At 36.9% G+C, this 24,397-nt stretch overlaps 2 protein-coding genes across 8 annotated transcripts in view; one reads left to right on the top strand and one right to left on the bottom strand.

Moving 5' to 3' along the window:
* LOC5568488 (dnaJ protein homolog 1) overlaps window positions 1–24,397 on the top strand; it is a 230,922-nt gene that overhangs the window by 190,426 nt on the left and 16,099 nt on the right. For all 7 annotated transcript variants that reach the window (XM_021846084.1, XM_021846085.1, XM_021846083.1 and 4 more), the window contains one exon: window positions 6,346–6,703. In XM_021846084.1, coding sequence (XP_021701776.1) covers window positions 6,346–6,703 — 358 coding nt within the window. The remainder of the gene's footprint in view (window positions 1–6,345; window positions 6,704–24,397) is intronic.
* On the bottom strand, window positions 14,507–15,622 carry LOC5568487 (collagenase). Its single transcript, XM_001658025.2, has 3 exons — window positions 15,493–15,622; window positions 15,051–15,426; window positions 14,507–14,988 (listed from the first exon to the last, which is right to left on the bottom strand). The coding sequence occupies exons 1-3, from the start codon at window positions 15,535–15,537 to the stop codon at window positions 14,576–14,578; spliced, it is 834 nt and encodes a 277-aa protein (XP_001658075.2). The 5' UTR covers window positions 15,538–15,622; the 3' UTR covers window positions 14,507–14,575.

The following is a 24,397-nucleotide window of genomic DNA, read 5'->3' as shown; positions in this document are numbered from 1 at the left end:
AAAATCGACTCATAGAGATTTCACTGTATAGTTGTAGCAGTTTTATTAATTTTTGAATTTTATTAATTTTGCAGGGGTTATTTTGTCCCACATTTCCTTAATATAAAAATCCAAAATTTTACGAATTTTCTTTTTTTATATAGGTAAACAACAATTGTGAATTTCAACCGGCCGGAGAACATCAATACAACTTCCACTTTACTATACGAAAAATTAATTCCCTGAAAAATATGAAACGGCGTTCTTGGATTAAGAGTAAAATAATCGTAATCGCTTTTCAAATTTTTAAAACCGGTTTGTTTTCTTATTGCACTTTCTATCTGTAATTCAATGATAGATTTTCATGAGGATACCTTTAAATTTGAATGAAAAAACTGGTTTTAGTTTTCGATGATTGCTGATGGTTGAATGATGGATTCTTAAGCTTTAAACCTCAAACGAAAGCCCATAAGTTACCGTACAAAACGTCATATTCTGAGGTGTGCGAACTTGGCTATCAACAAGCAGTCAGGCTTCTGTCAAGCTCAAATTTTCATCAAAATGATCCGTGCAGTGTTGCCACATTTTTTCCGAATCTCATCTGTGTTGTCGGCAGAAAAAATCTTTTTTCAGATTCAAAAATCTTGGTAAAAATCTGTGTTGTGCAAAAATCCAAACTTTATTTTTCAGATCAAAGCGGACATTTGCAAACGTATTAAGGCTGTATTTTTCATGTCAATAATTAATAGTTTGCACTAACTCTAATAGAATTAAATTTAAGATGCATAGTTATTTCTTAAAGTTTAAAATTCATTAGTTTTTGAAAAAACTAAACAGAGTAATGGCATTTCTGGTTAATATCTTCCAAAACTGTGTCCTTAACTCGTGAAATATCGCAAAAATCTTAAAAATCTCTGTTTTCTCAAATATCACGCTAAAAATTGTTGCACATTTTATGTGACACAGATACAATCAACTGCTGAAGAAGCGCTTTACTTGGTCTTAAGGTGAAGATAAATCGAAGCCTTACACACTTAAATTATTTTACGGATTCCTGTAAAATCTCAACAGTTGAACAGTTCGGTGAAATAAATTAACGGAGTACGGTAAATTTTTACAGTATTCGGTGAAAAATCACCGGAATCCGTAAAATTTCGACGGAATTACGGTGTTTTATTCCACCGAACTGTTCAGCTGTTGAGATTACGGTGAAATTCACCGTAAGAGCTTAGTGTGTAATGATGCATAATATATTCAGACTTTTGTGAAATATATGTTGCCTAACATACAGTCAGAAACTATCGGTTTCAGCTGATTTATTATTTAGTTGGTGTTACATCAATTAATTTGATAAAACCTCGTTAACGATGTTACGCCAATTTACTCGGTCCAAGGCTGTGTCTCTCCAACCTCGATTTTGGCCCACGTTCTCCAGATCTTGTTGCACCTGATCAAGCCACCTCGCTCGCTGTGCTCCCCGCCTTCTTGTGCCAACCGGATTCGACGCGAACACCATCTTTGCAGGATTGTTGTCCGGTAGTCTTGCAACATGCCCTGCCCAGCGCACCCTTCCGGCTTTAGCAACCTTCTGGATACTTGGTTCGCCGTAGAGCCTAGCGAGCTCGTGGTTCATTCTCCGCCGCCACACACCGTCCTCCTGCACTCCGCCAAAGATCGTTCTAAGCACCCTTCGTTCGAACACTCCAAGTGCTTGCAGGTCCTCTTCCAGCATGGTCCATGCTTCATGTCCATAGAGGACCACCGGTCTTTGTACATGGTACATTTGGTGCGGGGGTGAATCTTTCTCGACCGCAGCTTCTTCTGGAGCCCATAGTAGGCGCGACTTCCACTGATGATGCGTCTCCGTATTTCACGACTAACGTTGTTATCAGCCGTTAACAGCTTTCAGCTGATTTATTGGACTTATTGCCCTCATCAAATTGCAGAAGCTTAGTGTGAAGCATTTTAGGTGTGCACCTTGAAAATGGTTTCCTGCGATACAATTAAACAAACAGGAGAAATTTGTGTTCAAATTGAATTATCAAAATGTTCGGGACTGCACCCCTCAGGTCATATTTAGTTTTTGACCTAGACATAACTGTCCCATATGGAAAAAGTAGGCATGGAGAGATAAGTGCTCAAAGTTTGTAGTTTGTCTTTTAATACAAATGTTCATAATTTTCAAGTACATTTCTGTAAGTTAAATTCATTTAGCACCACCAAACAGGTGGCTCATTTTAATCATATTGATCAACAAAAAATATAAACTTGAACTGAACTCACGTTCTGCAGTTGCTATTTGGCTTGAAAGTTCATCTAGAGACTGTTATGTCTTTATTTTGCAATATAGGTCTGCACCAGCTTCATATTTTTCCACAACGGTTTTCAACAAAGTGTGACAATTTTTATGTGCAAAGTTAAGTAGGGGAATGTGGGGCAAGATGAGCACCCGGGGCAAGATGGGCACCCCTAGTTTGTGTCGTTCCTACCGATTTTTTTTTCAATACATTATTTGGGGTTCTGATGAATATCATTAAATTGATATGATGGCCATAAATTTCAGCTAAAAAATCAACAGCACAACGTAAATATTGTCCAAAATACATAGAAGTCCAAAAATTTACCTTTTCATATAAGATTTGTTCATTTAAAAGTGATATTTTTGTTGCGTAAACAAATTAATTCATACGTTTTTGGCCGTATAGTTATAGAATTATCTTCTGCAGATAATCAGGAGCAAAACTTTTTATCAAATTTAAAAAATATTTCAATTGTTTTGATTATATTAATAAATTTACACCCTTGGGGCAAGATGAGCACCATGTTCAAAATTAAGTAAAAGTGTGAAATTATAGAACCACATTTAGCTGTGAGCTTGACTTACGGTATCTTCTTAGCACAAAACAATTTTTCTAAAAAATAAACAAAAAAACAACAAATTTAATCGTTTTTTAAGTAAAATCTTAGCAATTTATGAAAAGTTATTTATTTTCTAATAAAAGTTTTAAAAACTAAGCTAGTTGAAGATAAATATTATCAGATATTAAAGATAATATCTTGGGATATTGCAAGCATTGAAAAATAATAGTTTTCTTTAGTAAATTGCATCTTTTTATGGGGGTGCCCATCTTGCCCCGCAGTTTTTTTGACCGATGATAAGAAAGCTATTTTTTAAAGTGTTATTTGGAAAACTATTTATCACTTTTTAAAACTTTTAATGGTTGGAGGTCAAAGTAATAATGTAAAAGATAAGGATGGTTACCAATTTTACCAAAATAATAACGTTTAAGAAGGCTTAAATCGTGCTTATCCTTAGGGTGCTCATCTTGCCCCGCCTGACCCTATATATTGAAACGTGAATGATACGCTGAAAAAAGGGTGTTAGTTCGAAAACCCATATGGGACTTTTTTATGGGCAGTATACCTTTCCGCATAAACTGGCGTAGATGCAGGGTTATATCCGGTTTACTGTGGGCCAGTTTGATAAGCAACATCAATTTCTGTTCCTTCCCCTCATTGGTCTGCACTCAGACGTGGCAGGAGTCATTGTTGCCTAAACATATTTAGAAGTTCACTACCACTTACAGTACTGGACAGAATAAAGTACGCATTGGTTGTTTTTTACACAAAAGGCCTGGATCTCGGCTTCTAGTCCACCGAATAACATGAAATTTTAACCGCAGCTCAGAAATAATTTAAATTTCATTTAGCCGGAAAATCACAGTATTTCAAAAACAATGTTTTCAGTTATCGCAATCATCAAATTTTGCAAACAAAACACATAACTCACATTTCAAAATATTTTGAAAACAGGCTGTTTTAAGGGAAAATGTTGTTTTACAAATTTGTTTGTCTTATCAATTTTATCACATTTATTTTTCAATTAACATATTTATTGCTCTAAATATGTTAATTGAAAAATTATTTCTTTCTCAAAATATTGCCTTTTTTGTCAAAGTTGGAGTTTTGTGATAACTAAAACGTTTGTGTATGAAATGTTGTAAATTTTCAACTGAGCATGATTCAAATTATTTACAAGCTACGGTGAAAATTTCAGGTCAATAGAAGCACTAGAAGCCGATATCCAGGCCTCCAAACTTAAAAACAGCCAACGCGTACTTTATTCTGTACCGTACTGTATATACTGAGGGTGTCTTAGTCCCAAGCACTCATCTGGTTGATTACTTGTGCAGCTGATCTGGCGATACTGGAACAGCAATCACGGGCGGCCAATAAAGCTCAAGCTCAAGCTTTTGTTGAGTTAATACTCATGATTGTTGTCTTAGCTTCAGTGGTAGTCTCGGGGCAGGACAACGTCGAGTCTTTAACCATCTGCTAAGTTATATAGATTTAATTTAAGAAATTGTTGCCAGTAATAATGATTTCATACTATGAATCCATTAATTACCAAAACAATTTTTATGTCTTTATTAGAGACTTTCGGTCCTCAGCTTTGATCGCAACATATTATTATAGCTCGACAAACAAGATGAGACTAGGGTTCAGATTGGTAATTCTTACTTCGTAACGCAACTCCAAAAGGTGGTTGCCCGCTTTACGAGTAGTGTTCTTATTCAAAAGTACTTCAGACTTCAGTTGAGCTTTAAATGATTCCGTTTCGAAAGTATGGCTTAGTTTTTCTAGAATTATTGATCTTGAAAATTTAGGTTAACTCGTCCTTAAAAGCTTCAATTACAATTTGTGGATTCAAAATGTCAGCATTATTGTTTTGTACTGATGTCTATTTATTTCAGATTATAAAAAAATGCATTTTTGAAATGTTTTTGTTTTTGATATCACATGCAATACCGTCTTGATTCATATTTCGACTTCAAATGCGTTTGATAGGCTTGAAATAGCGAATATTTGTGAAAATTTGAATTTCTTCGCAAAACTTAACTGATTGCTGTTGGGTGGACTGTAGTATTGATTCAACTTTCTTTTTTTTTTATGTTTACGTTAAAGTATGTAACAAAATTTTGATTCAAATGCCGAACACTGTTTTTTTCTGTCTCATATTCCGAACATTTTGTTTCAAGTTTCTAACAGCACGAATATTTCGTATTCAAATGAAAAAATCGCTAGTAAATTTATCTGAGCTAGTTTTATTGAACTAGAGAATCAATACAACTTCCTGCGTATTAAAACTATTAAGACATTTGAATTGAATTTCAATTGACTGATATTTCCTGGAAATTTAATGACACAAAACCGGGTGTTCGGAATGTGAGTCTATTCGTAATTCTTTAGCTTAACCATACTTAGCTTTATGATTTTTTTTTAAGTTGCCTGGAATTTGAATCAGAACGGCACTTTGGATTTGCGAAATGCTAAAACGTATGATGTGCTACTAAGCCCTAATAATTAATTATACTCTTTGGTGTAGTGGTTAGAACACACGCCTCTCACGCTGAGGACCTGGGATCGAATCCCATCCCCGAGATAATCACTGAAAAGTTTCAGTGACGACTTCCTTCGGAAGGAAAGTACCGTTTTGATTCATATTACGGACATTCAAGGCCTCAGGGAAGTATAATACAGCATAGAGCACACAAAACAAATCATTATGTATGATTCTTCAGCGTTATCGAGCGTCGGAAACCCATATCTTCCAAATGGTGGTTAAAGAATACGCATCCGCAACTTGAATAATTTTACATAAGTCGAAATGTATGGCCTTTTCATGATTCTTTTTTCGGACGCTTCTTCACTTTTGCCTCAAATACTGGACGTTTTGATTCGAATTCCGGACAGCTTATGAAAATCATTAGTAGAGAAGTCAAATCCTCAATTGAATTCGTTAACTCACTGAAGAGACGTCTGAGGCAATTGGGCATTATAAATTTGCATATATATATATATGAACTTTTGAGCTACAAAAATTGAAACATTTCGTGTTCATTTGTCCCATACAAAGTAAAGTGTCCGGAATTTGAAGCTGTCCCTAATATGAAATGAAACGGTAAAGCGTTGGTCCCGAGATGAACTAGCCCAGGGCTAAAAATCTCGTTAATAAAGATAAAAACAATATACTCTAGCCTTTACTTGCTAAAACACCAAGCAATTATCATTAAATTTTATCATTGCACTGCATTTCCTAACTGAGATTTGTTTGAATTTGTTTGAAAGAACTTGTTTTTATTTTTTTTTTATTATTGCTGATAATTGAATGATGCATTCTTGAACCTTCATCATCCATAACAATCTTTAATCAGGGCTCAAGGCTTAAATATAACCATCAATCATAACCCTTAATCAGGGTGAAATTGGATTAAATTATTAATCACTCAAGTAATCATTGGTGTCCGTTAATCATTGGCATTCTAGTTATGACTGGTGATTAATTGCTTTCTTCTCCTGTTCCAGATCACACTCCTTCAACGTGCACTCGCCGCTCAAGAAAGAAAAGGTGCAGGATCCACCGATCGAGCACGATCTGTACGTGACGCTGGAGGAGATCTACCATGGCTGTGTTAAGAAAATGAAGATTTCCCGGAGGGTACTGCAACCGGACGGCACCTCCAAGAAGGAAGACAAATACGTCAGTATATCGATCAAACCGGGGTGGAAGTCCGGAACGAAGGTGACCTTCCAGAAGGAGGGCGACCAATCGAAAGGGAAAATACCTGCCGATATAGTTTTTATAATCCGTGACAAGCCGCACGTTTGGTTCCGGCGGGAAGGCAGCGACCTGCGGTACACGGCGAGGTTAACGTTAAAACAGGTAAGCGGATCAGAAATCAGCGGAAAAGGCTTGGACCACCTGCAAGTTGTAGAACCGGTATGCACGAGGCGGTGTGCTTGTGGCGGGCAATAATGTTCGATTTGGCTGGGTGGCCTCAATTAGGTCTGAAACGATTCGCATAAATCTAGGCACCTCATTTTAATGAGACAGTTGTGAGCTAGAACACTCGCGCTCGTCTTTGGTGGTGCAGAGGTGTGAATCACGTTGGGGTTAGGTTTCAGAGAAAATTCAATTAATGTTTGGTCAAATTGATTGACTTGGTGTGTGATAAATGTATGAAATCATAGGGAGGAAATTCTTTCCAGTATAGGAATACGTTCTTAGGTAATGAATTTGCAACTGTTGGAAAAATATTTGAATTCATTTATTTTCACTGATCTATAAATGATTGAATATTGACCCATTCTCACTCCATTGAAGGAGTGATGATGGGTCAAAGCAACTTATATTAGTCTACATTAGGATTAAAGCAGAGAACTAGTCCTATATATGCTTGATGCTACTTAGCAATAACAGTGAATATGATGAATAATAGTGTAAAATCTAAAAGAGCTTATTAATAAGACATTCTAAAACTTCGATCTTTTACGACTCCCTGAAAAAACATTTAAAAATACGTTATTTTCAGGCTTTTTTAATGATTTATTTAAAACTGTTTTTGGGAATTTAAGTATTCTCCGAACCCATGATTGTCGGTCATGCATTTAGCTAGAATTTTATTGAGGGGGAACACTCAATAAAATTCTAGCTACTGCACTGTTTTTACACCTCTATCCATTCAAGTAGATTTATACTATTCATCCCAACTTTGTGTCGCTTTGGCAAGTTGACTGATTCACAATTATTAATTGCAAATCAATCTAATAGGAAAACGCGATTTGCCATCACCATCAACCAACTCGTTGGATTCTCGTTTAGTCGCTAGGGAAAAAAGGCGTCTAGTATCTGGTTTGTATTGAACACATCATACATTCACAATTTTTTTGTGCCAGTCTTCAATCCAAATGCGTTCGGTCGGTGGTTGTTGAGCAAATATGAAAACTGCAAATCAATTTCCATATTTGCCGATGCGTTTTGCGTGTTGATTTTTTTCTATTTCGCTTGTCGGTTTCACGCAGAGATCCATATGTTCCCCGGACACTACTGATGGGGTGTCAGACGGAAGGACGAATGGTGCACTATGAGAAAGAAATCTCCTTTCGTTGGCCAAAACTTCTAACTCTCTGGGGGTAGCGCCCTAATGGTTTGATGTCTACGACAAATTGTCTTGGGTGGATTAGAGCTTTATTTTGATGGTATTGAATTTGGTCTAGATAACGTAGAACTTATCTAGATCAGTTCTGTTCTAGATAAGTTCTAAGTTATCTAGAACAAATTCAATAAAATCAAAGTAAAGCTGTAATTCTATGATAATTTGATGAACCCATCAAACCTCTAGGACGCATCCGCAGAGTGCTAGCGATTTTGGTCAATCTAAGTAGATTTTTGTCCCATAGTGCGGCAGAGCGTGCGTCGTTTGGAAAGTGTTAACGATTTTTATCACCCGGCCTGACCTGGGCTTAGCTCGGTTGAATCGTGCGGTCAAAAATAGTCATCGACGGGTTAGCGTAAAGCTTCGGTTCGGTTGCTGACCATGATGATGGTGGTGGCGGTTGACCAGAAATGGCTGCCACCATCGATGGTGCATAAATTCAACCAGCTGATGAATGGATTGGAATGCAAACGTTCATCAGGATATTGCATACACACATAGAATGTAGTTCATTAAATTAAAAGGTAGAATATTTGAAAGGGAAAAAATTATAGAGAAAAGTGATTAGTTCAGTTGGTGGTAAGGGACCCAAACAGCAATAGTGGTAAACGAGAAGCTATACAATAAAATTATATTCAGGGACTTGGGTTCGAATCCCACATATCGAAGATTTTTTCGGACTGGAATTTATCTCGAATGCCGTTATTACCTTAAACAAAAATTGAATAAAGTTAACGTGAGACATTGAATCAAATAAAACAAACTTTTAGGAAAGAAAAATCTTTAAGCATTTGCTCATAACGTGTTTGAAAATCTGTAGTTCATCTTATCCCACGATGAACTACAGATTTTTAAACACGATATGAGCAAATGCTATCAGGTTTTTCTTTCCTAAAAGTTTGTGTTTTTATTTACTTAATGTTACCAAAGCCCAATTCATTTGCATTACAATATTTCACTACGATACCTTGCGATTTCATCTTTGCCCCACCATTTCAAATTGCACCGGGGGACTTAAGTTCGACAATAAAATTGTCGGTGTACTGATAGATAAATTTTAAATCTAAGATTACATGTATCGCATCACTAACCAAAGTGAATCCAGATCATGTAGCTTTTGAACTCTTTCTCAAAAAAACTCATTCCCATAAAAAAATGCATAGCTGAAGAGGCAATCAGGGTCTCTAGAAGCAATGAGTGCCACACCATTATTCCTTCTTTTCCCCTGATTTTTCCCAAACTACACCTGTTGGTTCCCTGTGCTATTTCGATTATTTTGGACAATTACTACTACTAGGTTGTATGGTCATCTATGCTTATGTTGCTGGAATCCAATGGAGATTTTTTTTTCTTAAGGAATCAATGAAGGAAACATCTTAAAACAGTAGATATTTGTTGGCGCTATCACTGAAAGATTCCCGAATATTTCCTGATGTATTCTTTGGAGGCATTTCGGGAGGAAGGCATGTAGCAATAGCTTCGGAGCAATTACTCTGCGGATTCTTAGAGTGATTCTTGGAAGAATACGAAAAGATCTAATGGTAGGTATTTTAGTCAGATTTTCTAAGGAACTCCTCTTGAACATTTCTTGGAGTTATTGTAGCAATACCTTCATGTAAAAGTAATAAAAATCCTTATTAAGTATTTTTTCAGGAATAATTTTATAAAAAATCTGCAGAAACGCGATGCAGTTTATTTTTTTTTGGAATTTCTCGACACCAAAAATTCGCGTTCTTTTCTGAATTTAAATCACATAAAAGAAATACCTTAATTTTTTTGCAAAAACTGTTGAGATTATAGGTGGTGCAAGCGAATTGAAAGTTTTAACATTTTGATTTCTAAATTTCTTGAAATTTATCCTCTATTTACTAAGACATTAATATCTTTTTAAGTATATTTTTATGAATATTCCACCAACTCCAAGTAATTTTACTTGTTTTTAAAGCTAGTTAAGTTAAGTTAAGTGTATGCGATAAATTTAATAAAAAATCGTTTTGACCAAGTTTTTCAACAAAAACTACCCGTTCACAGGAACTTTTAACAAAAACAATACAATTTTCTTCAGATTATTAAATTATTTTTACTGATTAAATGAAGATTATGATACATCTTTTAATAACTACAAGTTTTATAACGCAAATAATAATTAAAAATTGAAAAAAAATTGATCAAATTTAATAAAAACTTTCCTAAAAACCATTCAAAATAATTTGTATTTGTATTTGAATTTAAAATAATTCATCTGACAATATTTCGTCTTAACTAATAAAAAACTATACTAAGTTACTACAGACCTTGTTCGATTTGCAAATCGTTCAGTTGGTTCGTCAAAATTGAACAAATCTTCAACAGCTGTTAACTCACGAATACAGTTATAGGCTCATTATACCCGAACGCGGTCCTATGAAATATTGGCTGCAGCAACGTCGTGTTCCGGAGGGATCGGTTCGGTACTCGAAAGTTGATCAGCGACAACAGTTCTGGGCTATCAATTTCACCGGTCAACACTTTGGCCACGAGCAGCGATTGCTGGATTTTCCGTCGATGTTCCAGGGTATCAAGTCCAAGTAGCCTACACCTATCTGGATATGGTGGTAAGTTGGCAGGATCTCTCCATGGCAGGTTCCTCAAGGCAGAGCGAACGAATCGTTTTTGAATTCTATCAATCCTCAGACTCCACGTTACTTGATACGGATTTCATACAATGTGTCCATTTTCAAGAATTGGACGAACAAGAGCACAGTATTGCGATTTCCAGCAATGAGGATCCGAAAAATCTCTCGCCACTTTGGAGATGAATCCTAACGGACGTTTTGCCTTCGTTATGATCGATGAACGGTGCAAGTCGAATGTCAATCTTGAGTCTAGCTGAATCCCCAGATCGTTCACGCTGGAAACTCTGATAAGAGTATTGCCCGCAATACGGTAGTCGAATAAGATTGGATTCACAATACGGTGAAAAGTAATCACCTGACATTTCTCGATGCTTAGTACCAGTTTACTTCTACGGCACCAGTCAGCAAACAGATTCAGTGAATGCTGCAGGCACAAACAATCGTATTCTGTTCGTACTACCATATACAATTTCATATCGTCAGCGTAAACAAGCTTGTATCCATCGCCCAGAGCTGAAGCAGCAAATATAAAAATAATAAAGTTTCGTCTTCGTTTAACTGGCAAACATTAAAAAATAAGTGGTATTTTTCGACAAAAAATCATGTTCTTTGTCAGTTTTTGTTACCTCACTGACTTTTTTAATCAAATGTGTGGCTAACACAGCTAGAGATGGGAACCGAACGGAAAAAGAGCGGTTCAATTCCTGTTGCGCGACATGCGTCGTTCCTTTCATATCTTCCTCTCATTCTTCGTACATTCTTCCCCAGAAACTCACGCATAGGGCTTTGTGGCCGAGTGGTTAGTGTCGCCAGGCAGTTATCGCTTCGTGTCATGGGGTTTGGATTCGATTCCCGCTTCAGCCTTCGAAACTTTTCGTCAGGAATGTTTCTCGGCTGTGCCACTGGAGCATGCTTGTCCGTTGTCTAGTGTTAACCCTCTAATTCCCAACCCCGCCTTTAGACGGGGTACACTTTTGAATTTTGTGTATTTTTTCGTAGCTCGGAAATCAAAATAATTTTATTTTTGGCTAAAACCTTGACTCATAACACGCATATAAGAAAAGTTTTTATGACTTTTGAAAGTTTTTTTGTATTTTTGAAAATTGTTTGAAAAATTGTATTCTTATATAACCTACAAATGCATGGGGTGCATTTAACGTGTAATATAAAAAATCGTACCTTTTATATTTTTCTACTATCAACCTATCACAGAAGAACAGCTTGGGGGTATTAAAATAATTTCAAACCTGTTTTTCCGTTGCTTACACGGAAAATAAAAATATTTCTAGAAAAATATAAAAAAATTATAATTTCAAAAGTACCGTAAAAACTTGAATTTTTATTATTGCCAAAAATCAGTAACTAGAAGAGGATTCAAGTAAAAATGAAAAAGGATAGGGATGTTCAAAAATAAAAATTATAAAAATCAAAAAACAAAATTCATAGATTTGCAAATAAAAATAAATCATTGCCAAAAACGTGTTTAGAACGATTTTAGATAACTAAAAATGATATTTAGATCGAAAATAAAAATTTGGGTATTGGAGGGTTAAGTTACAGTCTGTGCAGCTAAATGGCTGAAGACGGTGTCCGTGTCTTATTTTATCCTTTGGGAGGACATGTCCTCTTTTTTGATCATATGTCCTCCCGTTCTCCCATGGGCTGAAAATGTCCTCATTTTCTCAAATAATTTAATATTGAATTTCATATCCACTTTTTGTTGGAATATCTTAGATGAGGATGGAGGAGATTTTACTTCAAACAAAATGTAAAGTTTAGTGAATTTACATGTTTGTAATATTTTTGAAAAACGTTAGAATTATATATGGTTCTCGGTTAAGTAATCTTGCTGAGCATTTTCAGTCAACAGTGGCCTTTTGCATGCTGAAATGCTTTTGAGTTTTCCAAAATACATTTTTACTTTTGGTTGGTTGGTTGGTTTGGTTTGACTTTATTAACGAGATTTTTAGCCCTGGGCTAGTTCATCTCGGGACCAACGGCTTTACTTCCCTTCCGAAGGAAGTCGTCACTATAACTTTTTACGTCATAAGTGACTATGTCGGGGATGGGATTCGATCTCAGGTCCTCGGCGTGAGAGGCGAGTGTTCTAACCACTACACCAGGTCCGTCCCCTTTTTTTTACTTTTATGTTTTACCAATATTTTGACAAATTCATCAAACAAGCTAACACCCTTTATTTTATCTCAAACAATTTACTTTAGAAATTTATCAAACATTAATTATTGTTTGAAATTAGACATTATTTTCTCTGAAAAAGTACGAATCTATTTATTCAAGCAAAACAAAATTTCCACTTTTCAGAAAGTTTGAAAAAGGCCCAATTAAATGAGAACATTCAAACGTTCAAACACCACAAATTTAAATTTTTTGGGCTTCTAAAAGCTAGAGCTACACCTTTTGTTCCTAATACAAATACAAAAATGTCATTAGACGCTTTGTCGCTTTTAATTTAAATTTTGTGTTAAAGAAAGTAGAAAACTATTTTTGTTATCTTTTTACAGTAGCTTTTTACCTTAGGCGAGTTTACCCTTATGGCAAAGCTGCCGAACGTACGGACTTTATTTTGTGCGGTCTGCGAAGAGTTTAAAGATTCGTCTCATCCCGTTGAAAGTTATATAAATTTGAAGAACGAATATACCAAGTCCAATTTTCTTTTTCTTTTATTTTATTTTCGAACTGAACATTCAATGAAATTTCAAAAGCTGGATTACATGCATTTATGGATTTCAATATTCGTTTGAGCTGTTCTGCATAAAATTAGGCTTGAATTTGAGTTAAAAGTTCACAATGAGAAAGCCTGTTTTTCTCTTCATGATGTTTAAAAGAAGTTTCCATCGAATTTTAACAAAAGTTGTAGGTTGAATGGGTCAAACAAATCTCACAAGAAAAACCCTGGGTAAAATCATCTAAAAGTTAAAAAATTCCACGACAAATTTTGGGCATAATTCTCACAAAATCATTGACACTAATTTTGTGAAAAACTTGTGCAGGATTTTGAGAAGTGTTGGGCAGAATTCTTACACAATTGATAAAATAAACACTGAATACTCACAAAAGCATGGATAGGACATTTACAAAATTCTAAGTGTGGTTCTAATAGAATTCTGAGCGTTTTTCTTTTCATAATTCTATTAAAACCCCACTTAGACAGCGATTTCACAGATTCCTGGACAGAACTATAAATCAAATCTTTAGCAAGATTCTGGCAAAAAGCATGCTATGCAAAATTTTCACAAAATCCTGCGCATAATTTTCATTTTTACCTAGGCAAATTCCTTGGGAAGTCTTGGACATACTTCTCAATCATCATTCTTTTAGAATCCTGGCAAGTTAGATTCTGAGAGAATTCTCTGTTGATTTCTTCTAAAAACTTGGACTCCATTATCATAAAATTCAGGGTAAAATGCCCAAAAACACTCAGGAAAGGTGCTAAGAAGCAAGTATCTTTTTCCACGGTTCAACCCAACCTTTAAAGATCTATTTAAAGGTTTGTTAAGCGCGGTAACATATTTATTTTTGTTTTATCAGAACTTATCTTAGTAGAGAATGTAGTTTTTTTCAACAAATGATTTAAATATCAGTGTTTTTAGTCAAAAGTATTGCTTTCAATTTGATCGAAAAAAAAAAATTTTTTTTGGTACGCTAAAATCAGAAAAGTTTTCTTTTTTCAAACTGAGTAATGCAAATTGTCCTTCTTTCTGAAATATCCTTCTGGTAAGCGTAACTGAACCCTAAATTGAATCTTTGTCCAACATCTGAAAACACTGCCTCATTAAAAGTATTCGTAGTTATACGTGAGAATCTTTGTGACGGTATGTTAAGCAATTCATTGTTGGAGTTTCATTTGGCGCTTTTTTCCAAAAAGGGATATGAAATAAAAACACCCACAATACATTCATTTAAAATTTACATCTATTCCCCTCCTCTCAATTATCACAAGGCATCATAAGTAACAGTTCATGTTTAAATTCCGGTGTGCTGGTTGATCCAGGCGCGGAAGTGAGTGGTGCGCACGTATCCCGAGGGGTTTCCAGAGGCACATCCGGCCGACGAGACGAACGACACAACACCGATCTGCAGGCTGTTGCCGTTCTCCTGGATGGCCAGTGGGCCACCGGAGTCTCCGTTGCAAGTGCTCTGGTTGTTGGCATCAGCTCCCAGACCGCAAATGGTCGAGGCCACAATGACCGACGGACCGTAGGTCAGCATGCACTGGGCGTTCGAGATGACACGGATTCCAACCCAGTTCAAAGTCGGTGAAACTCCACTGCCAGGGGCATCGCTAGTACGACCGAATCCGGACACGACGGCCTGAGCGTCCAGGAAGGTTTCTCCGGTGCGGTCGGCCGATGGGAGAGCGATTGGCTGGATGTTCTCTGTGTATGGAATAGCAAACGTTAGATTCCGAGGACCGATTAGCCGATTTAGAGTTACTCACGTGAGAAGGAGACTGGAGTAGCCAGACGAATCAAACCAATATCGTTGTTCAGATTGTTGGGGTTGTAATTTGGGTGGATGATAAACGTGGTGGAAGTTCCCATGACTTCGGGGTTGTTGAAGTTGATCGTTCCCATTGGGATTTCAAATCGGACCACTCCGGTGATACAGTGAGCAGCAGTCAGGACCCACTCGTTGGAGATGAGAGAACCACCGCAGGCCAGGGCACCACCTCCGGCGTTGAAGCCACGTAGGAACACCTGGTACGGAAACTGGCCAGCGGTAGCTGGGAATCCATTGACAATACGCGTGTGACTTCTGTCAGATGCCTGAGCATCACGCATCGTCATGGGGCTCTCGAAGTTGAGCGTGGCGGCCTGAAGACAATTACACAAATAATCAACTCAACCATCCTTGACATCAACCATCTCTGTAGTCCTTACCTGAGAAACGGCCAGGCACGCCATAACGGCGAGGAAGAACTTCATTTTTTTTTTAACTATTTTTCGCAATCCACCCGAACAATACTGAACGATGTCCTCACTTTGGAGGGCATATTTATATAGAGTGGTGGATCTAGGAAATCGATTAGCCAGTACGGCGCGATAAGATTAGCACGTGGAATCCCAAATCTCACGGCTGCCACCAGTCGGTCGTTGAATTTCCAAACGACAATCATGTATCGGTCAACTGGAGTACCGCACGCGATAAGATTTCGATGCTTACGTCGGCCTGTAGGTCAATATCTAAGATTAAGGTTTGTTATGCTGTACGTTTCGATGGTTTGAGAAAAGTAATACAGCTTTTTGAGTTTTACTGCTGGTACACTACCGATTCCACCTGTTTTTTTTCAACAAGAACTCACGAGCAGTTAGAACGCCTAACACACGATGCTCCTCTAGACTTTTATTATGCAATGTCCATTAAAACTGAGGGTGGGCCAAATAAAAAAAAAATAAAATAAAAAAGAATAGGAAAAATCTATAATCCGAGGGGCCTTCCTTAGCCGAGTGGTTAGAGTCCGCGGCTACAAAGCAAAGCCATGCTGAAGGTGTCTGGGTTCGATTCCCGGTCGGTCCAGGATCTTCTCGTTATAGAAATTTCTCTGACTTCCCTGGGCATGAAGTATAATCGTAACTGCCACACGATATATGAATGCGAAAATGGCAACCTGTTATTGACTAATATATAATAGTAATCGTTGTTATAATTATAAAATTTTGCAACTGTCTTTATTAAACAGAGTGGTTTGAGTGAAGCTTAAAAGGCTATATATTATTTTTCTTACATCATGTTGTTTTGCATGAAAAAATATAAAAATTTGTAGTTGTTTTTTTATATATTTTCATGTAAAAAAATATTCCAGAGTTTTTTTTTTTATTTTTCTGAAAAGTTGAAATCTTCAGCTTTCATTTCATAAAAAAAAAGATTGGAAATCGGTTGAGCAGTTCAAAAGTTATGATTTTTATATTATAAAAATTCTAATGCGCTTAGACTTACAGTGTACGCCGATAAAATATGACTGATTTGTTATTTTCAAAAAATATATCTCAAAAACTAAAACATATGCATCGCTGAAAATTTAAGCAAATTTTCACGGAATTCGGTGACCCACTAGATCGGATTTTCATAGAATGGCTGAATTTCAAGGGAAATTTTCTATATTAAGGCCTTTTATGCTGATTTCTTAGGTTTAATATGACAATTTAATGGTTGATTACCGTTTTGTCTCTTATTCTGAAAATGACTTATATTTGGAACACTCGTGATTTTCTAGCAATGTTTCAAGAAAACCACTCAATTTTTTTTCTTGGTAATCAATTAGTCTATGACCTAAGACCTCTTAATAAACAAGTTGTGGAAATATGAATTCATATTTTTGAAATCACCATGACAGGTCAGATTTTTTGATAATACGGTTAACGAATAGACCATTTCCGTCAGATCTAACCCCCAGTTTTTGTATTTTTCTTCGATTTTTCTGATTTCTTTCTGATTTGGTTTATATGCACCCCTAGTTTTCTTATGAATTTTTGTAAACATAGATACTCACCACATTTTGAAAAATAATTCGAGATGGGGCACAGTTGGTTCAACCCTATGGGTATCAGCGTGGTGAATTTTAAACAGATTTTCGATTCCACCCCTGCATTGAGATGCTTGTTTACATTTCTTCTTCTTTCTGGCGTTACTTCCCCACTGGGACAAAGCCTGCTTCTTAGCTTAGTGTTCTAATAAGCACTTCCACAGTTATTAACTAAGAGCTTACTATGCCAATGACCATTTTTGCATGTGTATATCGTGTGGCAGGTACGAAGATACTCTAATGCCCTGGGACATTCGGAAACGTCAAATCAGGTGCGCGCTCAAACTAACCGTGATCCCGGTCAGGGCGCCCCAAACAGGAGCGCCAACGAAACTAATTTCAAATTACTCAAACAAACGTTTTTGAACCAGGTTGGAACTGGCGCAACCCGTTCTGAATCAGTTTCAACCCCAACCCGATTCAGCTCTTCCTATAGGAAAATATACATATTTTCCTCCACAGATTCAAAATTCAAAACCACCCCGTAACAACAAATATCGCATCCACCCAACAGTTACAGTATCGCTAGTTCTATTAGAGACTACTTTTTATTATTCATGCCGACAAATGCCCTAATCTATCTGTTGGCTATTGATCCGGAAGATTCCCGCCTTGAGGCAGCAACAGCCGCGCAAGGAAATTTTGAGCAGCTGTTGCTGCCTCATGTCGGGAATCTTCCGGCTTATTCAAACCTCGTCAGCACAAAACAGAGAGATCAGGTATCTGTTGGTTGACTAAAATCCTTGCGTTGCAGAACCGTGTAGTGTTCGCCGAGTGCGGTCATAACCGGCCGAAGCGATGAAGGTGGTTACCCCGGTGTTAACGGAGATTTCAGGAACCGTGAAGGATGGAGGGAGCGAAACCGCAATGGAGCCCATTATGATGAATGAAAACATAAACAAAAATCATCTGGTCATGCCAGCTGATCATAAATTCACCACAACGTGGTGACAAAACCATAGGGGAAAAAGGGGTCTTCATTTTTTCGAGGTGAAACAAATTGTAGGGGACCGAGGGATGAACTAACGTGCCGCAAGTTTTTCATTGTTTTCTAATAGTTAAAGGCTCCAAAACATATCGGTTCCTTAGGAAAGTTTGTTCAGTATATTGACAGAAATCATATAAGCCAATAAAAAATTTTCACGAAAATGGTCTATTGTTTAAACTTTTATATCATTTCCAGTTTGGGGGGATCCAATTTCAGTATGTGAGGCCATTTTTTATCCTAAAATCTGTTTTGATATATGGTGACCAATTTCGTCCTAGTTTGTCATTTTCAATGTTTAATATTCAAGCTCAATTTATAAAATGTCAAATTTTATGTCATAAAAATAAATTTTGAAACGTATACCCGTTATGGCTATAGTGATTGCCTATTTGGCCATATGTGATTTTTTTAAACTTTTGAATGTTTTAACTTCAAGATATATTTAATAAAATGTTCAAGATTTAAAAACAATGTCACGTATAGCGAGTAGGGAACTATTATGTCCATTACCTAATGATATACCGGTTTGTTTCCAATTCCGAACAGACTCATATTCCGAACACTCGGTTTTTGTATGGCGGTTAGGTTGAAATGTTTCGCTGAAATATGTCATCAAATTGCCAGACAATGGCAGTTACTTGGAATTTATTTGAAATGTCTTTCAATCTATTTTATATTTATGGAGTAGTAATAATTCTCTAGTTCAAGTCCAGTAGAACTAGGCCAGATAAATTTATTTGCGAATTTATTGATTGGAATGAATCAAATCAACATTATAATCGGCACACCCAACAGCTAACAGTTCAGTTTTGTGAAATTTCCTTAAATATCGGCTCATTTAAGCCTATCAGGCGTATTTTAAGTTACTGATCGGTATATAAGTCAAAATGGTACCTACTCTATACCTTAACTGTTAACGATCAACGAAGTACTGATTTGACAGTACCTAAATTTCTAAGGACAGTACAACACAAAAATGAAAAATAGTGAATGTGCCCTGGCTTACGATACTATACAAACTTAGTACATTCAGTCCCCTGACGTTGAAAGAATAACTAAGAGTTGATGAAACCTAGCGTTCTTTTAAGAAACGCAACCTTGGGGTATCAGATGATTTACTCGCGATTGTATTCGATTGATATGACGTGTGTCTTCAATTGCTACCCTACTGTTCAAGCCAAGTGGCAGGCAGATAAGGAAATAGTATGCTTAATCTATTCTTGCAGGATATGATTGGGAAGAGCACAGTGATATTTCATTTTAAACCCGTTGCAATTATTTATTCGCTACATGTAATGATAACAGATTACAGTATTGAACTTTCTATCAGTTGAACAGAATGTTACGGATTAATGATCGAACGGGTGGGGCGCGTGGCGCAGTTGAGGAAATATTGTCTTGCAGATGGAAAACCCCGTTTGTTTGATAAGGCCGTATTTATATCAGTTTGAGTACTTCTGTGATTGCGAACGGAATTCCCTGCTAAATATTTGGATAGCTTTTGCTGATTCGATGTTGAGATTGATTTCGCTGAATCATTAATTATCCCTCGAATTTGGGAGCTTTTATTTTTGTTTTTCGAATGAAGTTAAAGAAATCGTGTCATGGGTTTTATCAGCAATTCACGTTTATTTCTGACTTTCTGGTAGTTTTCACAGAATTTTTGATTTGTTTGTAATATAAAAATGTATATAACGAACAAAATCGCAATAATTACAGAAAGTATATAGAGTGTTGCATTAGAGTGATGCATATTTTGAAATTTTCGCTCCCCTATGCTTAAACGATTTTAATTATGGTAAATAGCATCCTCCCAAAGTTTGAAATGATTCGGAAGAAATTTGACTGTGCACACGCCATATGAAGTTTATATGGAGATTACTATGGAAAACTCCAATCTTTTGTGTTCAGCCCTCTATCTCTTCGTCATAATATTTTATGGAAAAGTGAAAAAAAATCTTCTAATGTGGAATCCTCCCAGCTACAACTTTGCCAAAGACCACTTTTTGATTGGACCTCCGAATAAAATGTTATTCATCATCATAAAGTTGGTTTGCATGTAGCATGCTTCACCAACTGTTCGGCAGGCAACAGTGGTGCTCCTGGCGGGAAAAATAGATCTAAGTAATCCAGGCTACTATGTTCTATGTTTCCATAGTAATTTCCATATAAACTTCGAATAGCGTGTGCACAACCAAATTTCTTCCGAATCACTTCAAATTTTGGGTGGATTATTTTCATCATAAATCAATTAATCATAATTCATCAAAAACTTCAAAATTTGCATCAGTCTAGTGTTGCATACATCTAGGTGAACATTATATGGAAGTTTCTGCCTTTGATTTTCGCTAAAAGATTTGAACTGGGATTCATGTGCTCCTATAACAAGGCTAACCATATACCATATAGTGACGAAAACCTTAAAATTTCATCAAAAATGATCCTGAGCAGATTGTTTGTGAGGGTTTTAATATTCAAATATAAAGTTTTAAATGTTCCAACGAATATAGTTCTGACATGAACGCTTTACTTTTTCATTTCAAAAATTAGTTTTGTTTCCCTAGCTTAGTTGTGCAAATCTCAATTTTAAAGTTGTAACTGAGATTCAGCAACGTCAAAAGAAAAAACAGGAAACAAAAATCACACTTGAAATAAAAACTATCACACAGAGCGTCATATAATCGAATTTTAAATCGTGAAGCCAAGCATAAATTTTGCGAGCAGTGACTAAAATGAGTAATGATAAAACCTGGACTCCAATGTACCAGAGGTTCCTTGGGTTTTATGCATACAGTTCTCACTCATAAAACAAACATAATCAATTAAGTTTTAAGTTGAACGTACGATTATGGTTATTTATGGCCTTTGTTGAGTATAGTACTTCAGATCAACAAACGTCATAATGATGATCATAAATCTTCGAGTTGTTTAGTAGAATACCTTCCAATGCTCTTTCAGCTGCACTGATGAGATAATATTATTTGTTCGGGAAAATTAAGAAAAAACAGCAAGTCAAATTGTCCCATAATGAAATGTAGCCGCATATCAGTCCCACTACAGATTTCCGCACCGTGTAACACAAAAATGAATCGTGTTTTGATCATCTTTATATTTTTCTTGAAAAAATATCGTAGTAAAAAGTAAATTGTGAAAGTTTCATTAAGAATTGAACATGTTTCAATACTCTAAAATTTTTGGAATATTTGTATGGAAAACAAGTTTGAAAACTTCATAGTCCATTTTCTCAATGCCTACTTTTCACATATGGGACTGACTTGCGATTTACGCCAGTAAAGGGCGAACACGAAATTATTGCGACACCGAAAATGTCATGCCAATTTTCTTATAATGTTTAGAATCAAACCAAAATTTTAGGGTAGTTTCATACATATATTTGCTTCAAAAATCATCAGAAGAGCCTTTAGTGTAAGATTGAAGGTATTTTCGCTTGATGCCCTCCATCAAAGTCTTTACAGTTTCATCCGGTACCAGTTTCTCAGTTTTTTTTCCCATTTTCTTAACCCGTATAGGCCCGAATGAAAGAAAAATTACTAAAACTCTCACCGCTCAGCGAATACTTAACGGATTCCAATTATTTTTTGTCAGTATACTCGTACACATATCTAGTTTCTAAAAGTGGTCAAAGAATCTCGGGAATGTTCCTGTGGCCGGAGTTATTGCAATGGATCACTGGGTCAGGTCGGGTGACAAGGGTTTTGTGCTTCTGTGCCCCTGGAGGTAGGCAAATTTTAAGTTACGGATAATTTTCAGAATTGGCTATAATGTGGCCACTATATCAAGGAGTTTTAAGAAAAACGAATCAGCGTAAACCTTCTGTTAATCGATTAAATTGAATAATTATACCAACTGCATTTGATTGATCCTAAAAATCACCATTTTCAGTCCCCCGGGATGCCTTAAATTTATGATAAAGTGCACAATTTGTATCTCAACATCTGTGTCAAGCTTATGGGAATGCATTTTAGTGAACTATTATGTCGATCAATACCTTTAGATATTTGAAACGCTTTAATATCTAACAAACCTAGAGCCGGTTAGTCAGGACATTAAGCCGGAGTGGTCGCATCTGCTACACTCTAAATGGTGCAAAACTATTCATTTATAATGTTGAATATCAGATCTGAATGATTTATGCAAAATAAAATGAATGCCATTGGAAATAAATAAAGACAACTTGGCATGTCCCAAAAAATCGCATTTTTCTACCCAACTTGACCCAGTGACCCACTGCAATAACTCCGGCTATAGGAATATTCCTGAGTTCCTTCGGCCATTCCTAGAAACTAGATATGTGGGCCAGTATACTAACAAAAAAATATTTGAATCCGTTAAGTATCCGCTGAGTGGTAAGGGATTTAGTATTTATGCTTTCACTCAGGCCTATATGGGTTAACATGTCTTTCTCGTTTTTGACTATCTTCTTGCTCTTCCGAAGTTCCCGCTTCAATATTGCCCAGTACTGCTCCACCGGGCGCAGCTACGGACAGTTTGGCGGATTCATGTCCTTTGCAACAAAATGGACATAATTGGCCTCATACCACTCCAGGACACTTTTAGAATAGTGGCATGATGCCAAATCTAGCCAAAATAGCGGAGCTTCGTCGTGCTGCTGCAAGAACGGCGAAAGGCGCTTCTCGAGGCACTCAGATTTGATCTCGTCATTTACTGTGCCCTTTGTCACGAAAGGCTCACTCCTCAGTCCGCAAGAGCAGATGGCCTGGAGGCGAGATATTTGGAGGCGAACTTCGACATTTTCTTCTTCTTCTTTCTGGCGTGACGTCCCAACTGGGACAAAGTCTGCTTCTCAGCTTAGTGTTTTTATGAGCACTTCCACAGTTATTTACTTAGAGCTTTCTTTGCCGATTGACCATTTTTGCATGTGTATATCGTGTGGCAGGTACGAAGATACTCTATGCCCTGGGAATCGAATAAATTTCCTTTACGAAAAGATCCACGACCAGCGGGATTCGAACCCACGACCCTCAGCATGGTCATGCTGAATAGCTGCGCGTTTACCGCTACGGCTATATGGGCCCCCTTCGACATTTTATTGTTCTTAAATTTGTCGTCCACATCGAACTTGCTCTTGCCGGTGAAAAACTCCAACCACGGAATTTGCTTAAAATCGGCTTTTATATACGATTCGTCGTCCATCACACAGCAGCCATATTTTGTCAGCATCTTCTCGTAGAGCTTCCATGCCCGAGTTTTAGCCGCCGATTGTTGCCGCTCATCGCGGTTTGGGAAGTTCTGTACCTTGTATGTATGTAGTCCAGCTCTCTTCTTTGCATTCTGGACGTAGCTCTGCGACATGCTGATCTTTTTAGCCAAATCACGGCTTGAGACGTTGGGATTTGCTTTAATCATCCGCTTCACCTTTCCCTCCGTCTTCTTGTTCCCCGGTTCCGGTTTTCTTCCAGCTCCTTGCCGTGGTTCAACGTCAACCGCTCCTGGAACCGCTTCAACACTGGAGACGGTTGAATGGTGAATGTTCAACATTTTCCCAACTGCCGGTGCGACAGGTCAGGAAATTCCAGGTGTTTGTAAAGAATTTGTTCTCTCGACTCGCGTTGGTTCACCTACATTTTCATTGAATCAAAAAACACGACTTCGAGTTTGGCAGCATGTAAACAATACACATCAATGAGAAAGTGTGCAAAATTTGGTTGATTTTTACCCAATGGTAGAAAAGTTATGTCCTGTTGAATGTGTCGCAATAATTTCGTGTTCGCCCTTTATAAGTAAATAAAAATTCGAATTGAGTACTGTATCATTTAATTCCACTAGAGTTTATATCCTCTGACACATACGCGTATTTCAACCTCAACTGTAAGACCGTCTTCAGTGTTGTGTACTAATAGTCGAGTCTACTACAATACACTGAAGACGGCCTTACAACTGAGGTTACGAAATACGCATATCTGTCAAAGGATACAAACTCTAGTGGAATTAAATGGTAGAGTACTGAATTCGGGTTTCATTTACTTAAACGTACCCAGAAATCTCTTGAGGATAGATGACTATAATTTTCAATCATGCAATTATGTTGGACCAAGTTGGCGCAATAAAATATCCAACTAGGGTCCAACTAGGCTTACCAGATGAAAATTTTGGAAAGGAGAACATTTCGTATGACTGGCTTTGAAAAAGGAGGACATAGATTTTTTTTAACAAAATCATGAGACGCTCTGGCTACGTCCTTGTGACTAAAGCTAAAGAATATGTTTCATAAACTTTTAAGGATTTGTGAGTA

This window comes from Aedes aegypti, chromosome 2, assembly GCF_002204515.2.
Source record: "Aedes aegypti strain LVP_AGWG chromosome 2, AaegL5.0 Primary Assembly, whole genome shotgun sequence".
NCBI lineage: Eukaryota > Metazoa > Arthropoda > Insecta > Diptera > Culicidae > Aedes > Aedes aegypti.
This window is presented reverse-complemented; position numbering and strand designations above follow the sequence as displayed.